General features: G+C 35.6%; 1 protein-coding gene across 1 annotated transcript; it reads left to right on the plus strand.

Moving 5' to 3' along the window:
• Positions 1-2984: 2984 nt before the first annotated feature.
• LOC133818797 (uncharacterized) lies at positions 2985-6950 on the plus strand. The gene is made up of 5 exons (XM_062251858.1): positions 2985-3144; positions 4399-4571; positions 5452-5550; positions 5656-5807; positions 6410-6950. Exons 2-5 carry the CDS (start codon positions 4401-4403, stop codon positions 6795-6797), a joined length of 810 nt encoding a protein of 269 aa, XP_062107842.1. The 5' UTR covers positions 2985-3144; positions 4399-4400; the 3' UTR covers positions 6798-6950.
• Positions 6951-7321: the final 371 nt, after the last annotated feature.

The following is a 7321-nucleotide window of genomic DNA, read 5'->3' on the forward strand; positions in this document are numbered from 1 at the left end:
CAAGATTCTATATAGGGGGTCGGCCCAGTGAGCCTAAGCATAGGCCGACCACCCCAAGGAAGTAAGCTTCAGAAAAATGCCAGAGGATCTTTCAAGTCTCCAGAAAAAATAATTTTTACAGTACAGGGAAGACCCCCAAGGAAATCAGTTGAGGTGAAAAATATATTTTTTAGGATCCTAGGAGGTCGGCTTATGCTTGGGCCGACCACCCTGAGTCCCTGAAAATCGCCTAAGGCAAGAGGTACTCGGCCCATGAACCCCTAAGTTGGTCGGCCTAGCCCTAATTCTAGGCCTGGAAATCACCTAAGGGAAGGAAAGGGAATACTCGACCCATGAAGCTCTATGGGTGGTTGGCCTAGTCCTAATTCTAAGCCTGGGAATCGCCCAAGACAAGGATTGGGAGCCATGTAGGTGCTCGACCCAAACACTAATTCTAAGCCTATAAATCGCCCAAGGCAAGGATTGGGAGTCCTGGAGGTGCTCAGCCCAAACATTGTCTTGGAAATTGCCTAAGGCAAGGATTGGGAGCCCTGGAGGTGCTCGCCCCAAACCTGTTCCTAGGCTTGGAAATCGCACAAGGAGAAGTCAAGACGTACTCGGCCCAAACCTAATCCTATCCCTGGAAATAGCAGGCACTAGGGTTTGGAGTCCCAGAAATTGCCAGGACTAGTGAGTGGTCAGCCTAGGGTCCTCCATCCCTGGAAATCGTCCAGTTTGGGGTTTATAACCCTGGAAATCATCCAAGCTAAGGAATTTTACAGCGAAATCTTGATTCGAGTAAGTCAATTATTTTAGATCAAGATACAACAATACAAGAAGATTCAAACAAAAATTCCTCAAAAATGCAAAGTGTTTTTTATGAATCTAAGCACATTTAAATTAAATGATATGAATATTAGAAGAAAGTACTTACCAAAGATCTGAGTTTGATGAGGAACTGGAAAAATCAGACTTGAATCATGTTTGAAAGTGGCGCATGGAGCAGGAATGAGGAGAGAGGATTTACTTATAACCTCTGAGGCAGACAAAATATTTTTAGGAATTCAAATTTCCTTGAAAAATATCTGATATGGTTAAAATTTAGATTCCTTGAAAAATATCTATATTTTTAGGAATTTAAAATTCCTTGAAAAATATTTATATGTTTAGGAAATCAAATTCCTTGAAAAAATATTTTATATTTTTAGGAATTAAAATTCCTTATAAAATATTTTTTATTTTTAAGAATTAACATCATTGAAAAATATATTATATTTTTAGGACTTTAAAACTCCTTGAAAAATATGTTATATTTTTAGGATTTCAATTTTCCTTGAAAATATATATTAAATTTTTAGGAAATTAATTTTCCTTGAAAAATCTAATTATTTTTAGGAATTACTAATTGTCCCTGAAAAATTCGTACCGAGCAAAGTATCGATAGTAAAAAAAAGGTACTATGTAATGTCCCGAGGGACTTGACTATCTAAGTACTGCTGCGGTATGTTTCTCGGGCCTGAATTAATTTTACCGTAATGTTGAATACATTACAATAAACTTGGGGGTCAAATGTTATCCCTAAAAAATACGAGGATGACGCGGCGAATAAGAATGTGACATCACAAATTAGGGAAAAATGACAAAGTATTGAGAAAAGACCGACGGGAAAAAAATATAGGTCTAGGACCTAGGGAAGTCGACCAAGCCTAAAACCCCTAAGGGTGGTCGGCTTAAGCAGGTCCAAGGCCCTAGGAGTGGTCGGCCTGACCCCCTACCTCGGGGGTGGTTGGCCCCAACATGCACAAGGACCCCTAAGGGTGGTCAGCCTGACCACAACCCCTAGGGTGGTCGACCCCAGTATGTCCAAGGACCCCTAGGGGTGGTCGGCCTAAGCAGGCCCAAGAGCCACCTGGGTGGTCGGCCCACCCTATCTTTCATAGGGTGGTCGGCCTAAACCCCCAAGTACACTTCATTGAGAAATAATCACTCTCGTTCAAACTGAGATGAATAGGCCTAGCACCTATAGGGTCAACAGGTCCAGCACCCAAGCTTTGGTCGTCGGGCCTAACACCTAAGTCTCATATACCAACAGAGACTTAACATTGTCCCATAAGTTTCAATCGTGCATTATCTACCACGATCTAAAGAAATAACGAGAAGACCCACGGTGTCATGATCATGGGAAGGTGGACACGTCTCTCCATTACATGATAATCTTGTACAAAACTACGATCCTAGTACTACTGGTCATGTAACAGCCCCTGGGTACTATAAATAAAGGACCCAAGGCTTCATTTACAAGGACTTTTGGACACTGGACGAGATCACTTTTTCTAGAATTTTGGAGATCTAAAGAATATTTGGGGAGAAATTCTGGGCAAGTGAGAACGAGTGGATATTTTGGTTCAACAATGTAATTGTCAAGTGGTTCAATACTAAAAGCTAAATGAATTATGTTATTACTGTTCATCAGAACATGACTGAACCACTATAAAATTCCTGTGTGTTTATTTAAGATATCGTATTCTATCATTTATTTTATTTATTTCGTTCAAAATGTGTCGTATACTGCACATACAATCGTTGACCAATTTCACAGATCAACAAATAGAAAAGTTGATTTTTAAATTTTTATAATTAAAGGGGGCACCATTTGATAGTTGTCAAAGTACGTGGGGCAAAAATATTAATTATTTTATACAAATCCTAAGAAATGCACAATCTGATTGTATCAATAGTTCAGGGAAAAATTTTAATTAATCATGTATTTTAGAGGTAGAATCTAATAGTGTCAAAAGCAAAAATACTATTTCTTCTTTAGTTTGCATAATTAGAATTTCCAAGCCAAATGGGGGACATTGCAGGAAATTTATCAATAGACTTTGCCACGTGGAGGTGATCAATTGGCCTAGTGATGGACACAATGCAAGAAAGGAAACGTAAAAGGCAACAGTGTTTCACGTGCTCCTCACGTGATAGAGATATAGATCCGGCGCGTTTCACTGTGAAACTTCTCTACTTCTCTCTTCTCCTGCATTTTCACTCTCTTACACGGCCCAGAGTAGATTCAAGCGAAAGAAACTCGCACGCTCTCGCCGGTATCCCGCCGGAAGTTAGATCTCTTCGCCGGCAAGTTTTCTGGACTTATCCTCCTCTGTGAAACTGGTACGTACACATCCAGATCGCTAATTTCCTCTCTTTCTCTCACTATAAATATTGAGGATTATGTTTGTGTCTATATGCGTATTTGGGATTGCTCTCATATATAATCATGATTTATTTGGATTCAAAGATCCATGGGAGCTTTCCATGAATTTGGCGAATAAGAGTCTTGATTTTTTGGTTTATCAATGTTTGAAGTGACAAAGTTTGTGATTTGATATTGAAATTTGACGAAGTATGAATTATTGAAGTGTTTTAGGGCAAAGACAGATTCATTTGAAGTACTTTTCTCGATTTTCAATTTCATTATCCTACAGTGTTAGAGGCGTAGCCCTAGCAAAAGAAAAGGAAAAAAAGGGTTCGATATATCACTTTTTGATGGTTTGGGTTTGAGTCTCTTTGGTTTTGTAATTATTTTTGGGTGGCTTTTAGGTTTTTATTTTTTCATGCTTTCTTAGTTTCTTTCATTCTCTTTGAAGAAATCGATGTAAGTTATGGGTTGGATTTTTTCATTTCTTGACATGTAGGGAATGTACATTTTTATTTAGAAAAGGATAAAACAATGACCTTGTCTTGTCTTTTAGAGGTTATAACAATTTTGCTATCCAGATTTTTAGGAGAATTCCCAATTAATGACTCTTTGTTTAATGATTAGCTGCCCATGCTCCGAAGATGGAAAGATAACTTGTTTAGTTAGAAAAGATCCCTAATTTTCTTTGGGATTTTTAGACTTTAAAGGTTGTACGACATTATATTATTTATCAATAAAGTTATCATTGCTAAAAAAAAAAAAAAATTAACGGCACAAGAGGATAACTATTCTGGTAATTCTACTCGGCTGTATATAAGAAACTATAATTGTAGAATTTAGAACTTGCTCGGAAATGTATGTTTTCTGTTTTTCGTGTTTATAAGTGAAGTTGATGATGGATTTCTCTCAAACAACATTTTGGATACTTCTCTACCCTTACGTTCCACTTTTAGAAACAAAATAAATATAATTAAATAAATGTTGCCAAGCAAGCCTTTGGGAGTTTAATTTTGTTCATTTCAAAATATAGATGTTGACTGAAAAAATGAAGATGTTTCACTACTTTTCTCTTGTTAATATCGTCTGTTGGTGTTAGTACTTTGATTATTAGTTGTGGTTTCTTAACACATGTAATTGCCATTGATTTTGAAAAGAAAAAAAAATATTAACTTCTCCTGATTCCAATCTGCTTCTTTCTTTTTGTGCGTGCATTTGTTTAATTTCAGAGATGTATAACAATGTTCCCACCCAGCCTGGTGTGTCAAGACCACCGGAAAACTCTCAGCCTAATCCATTTGGGAATTCATTTTATGGGGCTGGTTCAGGGCTTATCCGTGGTGGTTTAGGTGCATATGGAGAGAAAATTTTAGGGTCAAGTTCTGAGTACGTGCAAAGCAATGTAAGTAGTGAATTGAAATTGTTATTTGAATTCTATTGTGGTTTATCTTTGAAGTATTGAAGAAAATAATTGTGAATATTATAAGCTGAATGCTGATATGAGTTTATGTATCTTCAATTTTTTCCCCCTTTTTTATATTGGAAATATATAGTTAATTAAATTTTTTATTCAAATTTGTCTTTTAAGTTTCAAAGAAAGAATAAAATGCTGAATACACGTGTTGCCAATTATAAAGTGTGTGCTTTGGTTGTATGTTGAGATTCGAAATTCTTTTCCATTCTTATATCAGAGGCATTTCAGTTTGTTTTTGGTGTTAAAATCAAAGTATAAAATAGTTTTCTAAATGCTAATTTATTTTTATCTGGGAATCATAAAGTCAATATTGTCATTTGACTTCAGGATTTGAATGGGCATTGGGGTTCAGTTTTGTAATTTGCATTTAGGGAATTTTTTTGGTTCCGTGGCTTGTATTTTATTACTTAATTTATAGAAGATATATGTATGTATATATATATTATTTAGTTATTTATAAGTAAAATAATTTCGTTGGATCAAGGAAGGAAGCCTGTAGGAAAAGGATAATCATCAGTAAAGTAATTTATATAGTATAGTGTCTCAACGCATAGGAGTCTATAGTTTAAGGTGGTACTCTCTGATTTGCAGCCACATGTGCATAATTACTTGGTTAGATGTGTGTTATACACACATATAGATACTCATGAATCCTTATTATTTTCCTAATCATTTAAAGAGAATAATAAAAAAAATGATGCATGATTGTTCAACTTATCTCAATAGGGTGCCTTTTTCTTTCTTTTCTAATGATACCTTAAGACATATCATGCTCATTTATAACTTGTTGAAATTGTAATTTCAACAGATTAGCAGGTATTTCTCTGACCCTCAATACTACTTCCAAGTGAATGACCAATATGTGAGGAACAAATTGAAGGTTGTTCTGTTCCCATTCCTGCACAGGGTAAGGACTAATTTCTCTCTTCTTTTTGTACAATCTGTCTTTATCACGATACTTATCTTTTTTTTTTGCTTTCTTTCTGCATTTTTTTTCTTTTGCTTTTTCTAGGGTCATTGGACAAGAATAACTGAGCCAGTGGGAGGCAGACTTTCCTATAAACCTCCAATTTATGACATAAATGCACCAGATTTGTACATCCCTTTCATGGCATTTGGTACCTATGTGGTTCTTGCTGGCTTCTCATTGGGTTTGCATGGAAAGTAAGTACTATGAAGCAACTGATTGGTTATAGTTGAATTTAGTATTGTTGTTTCTTAAAAACCTTGCTTGTATAACCACATCTGTGCATAAATGCTTATCAAACTTGTAATTTGCTCTCAAAACACCTCTGTTATTGCTTTATTTCTTTTTCTTTCTAATACATGGATGCTAAAACAAGTACAACAGTCCGTAGATTTTTGGAAGAGATATAAGGGAGTTAGAATTTTAGTAAGCTGAATAAAAGCAGCTTCTTACCAGGAGATTCTTTCATGTTCATTAAAGAGTGACTGATTTGGTAATGTAATCAGTGAAATCTAAGACAACGTTTAATGGATCTTGGAAAAGCATGCCTGTGTTGGCTTTTAGAGATGATAACTATAATCTCAAATGGTTTAGTGAGCTAAAACGTATTGTGATCACGTCAAAATTTTATGTATACTGCCATTATGTGCATGTTTATTTGGTCTCAAGCCGTTGATATTACTTAATTGTCTTGTGAGTGCACTCATCATTTTCATAGAAATTACTGTGCTTCGAAATGATCTTTTTCCACCCTTATTGGCTTGCATTGTTTCTTAAACCACTTCTTTATTGTTGTCAGGTTTAGTCCGGAAGCTCTAAACTGGTTGTTCATAAAGGGATTGCTTGGCTGGTTCCTCCAAGTGGCACTGCTTAAAATAACACTGCTGTCACTGGGGAGCGGTGAGGCACCCTTGCTAGACATTGTGGCATATGGCGGGTACTGCTTCACTGGGTTGTGCTTGGCAGTCATAGGGCGAATTCTGTGGGGTTACTCGTATTACTTTTTGATGCCTTCGACCTGTTTATGCATGGGGATTTTCTTGGTGAAAACCATGAAGAGAGTTCTCTTTGCTGAGGTGAGGAGTTATGATTCGAGCAGGCACCATTATCTCTTGTTGTTTATAGCTTTGGCTCAATTCCCACTTTTTACATGGCTTGGCAATATAAGTGTTAATTGGCTGATATAAGACATCTTTGTTCCATTTTGTAGTTTGAAAAGGAAAATTCTGTGTTCATAATAGTTTTCAACTTTTGTAAGCAATTTTAATTCTATTCATGGCGACTGGCAATTTTTATGCTCTTAGATTTAACAATTATGAGAAATTTTCTTTTTGAGTGTATTATTGTTTTTGTTATTTCTATTATTTTTATTTTATTTCATTTTTTTGTCCCTGTGGAAGTTGTATTACTAAAACGGGAAACACAGTCCTGGAATTAGTTACTGAAGAAAAATAGCATTCTACTATTGGGAGTGATTTTAGGATTACAATAATATATTTAATTTTGACAATTATATATACATAAATTTTCAAAAATTAAGTAATTATGGTGATTACATTTTTAATGATTTTAGTTATTACATCAATTAGTCTTCATTTATAATTTATTTAATTATGTTTGAATACTCTACCATGAGTAATGATACATGCCCACAAACACTACACATATATGATATATTGCCAAGGGCCAAAACATAAGCCAAGGTTGCACA

This window comes from Humulus lupulus, chromosome 2, assembly GCF_963169125.1.
Source record: "Humulus lupulus chromosome 2, drHumLupu1.1, whole genome shotgun sequence".
NCBI classification, from domain to species: Eukaryota; Viridiplantae; Streptophyta; class Magnoliopsida; order Rosales; family Cannabaceae; genus Humulus; species Humulus lupulus.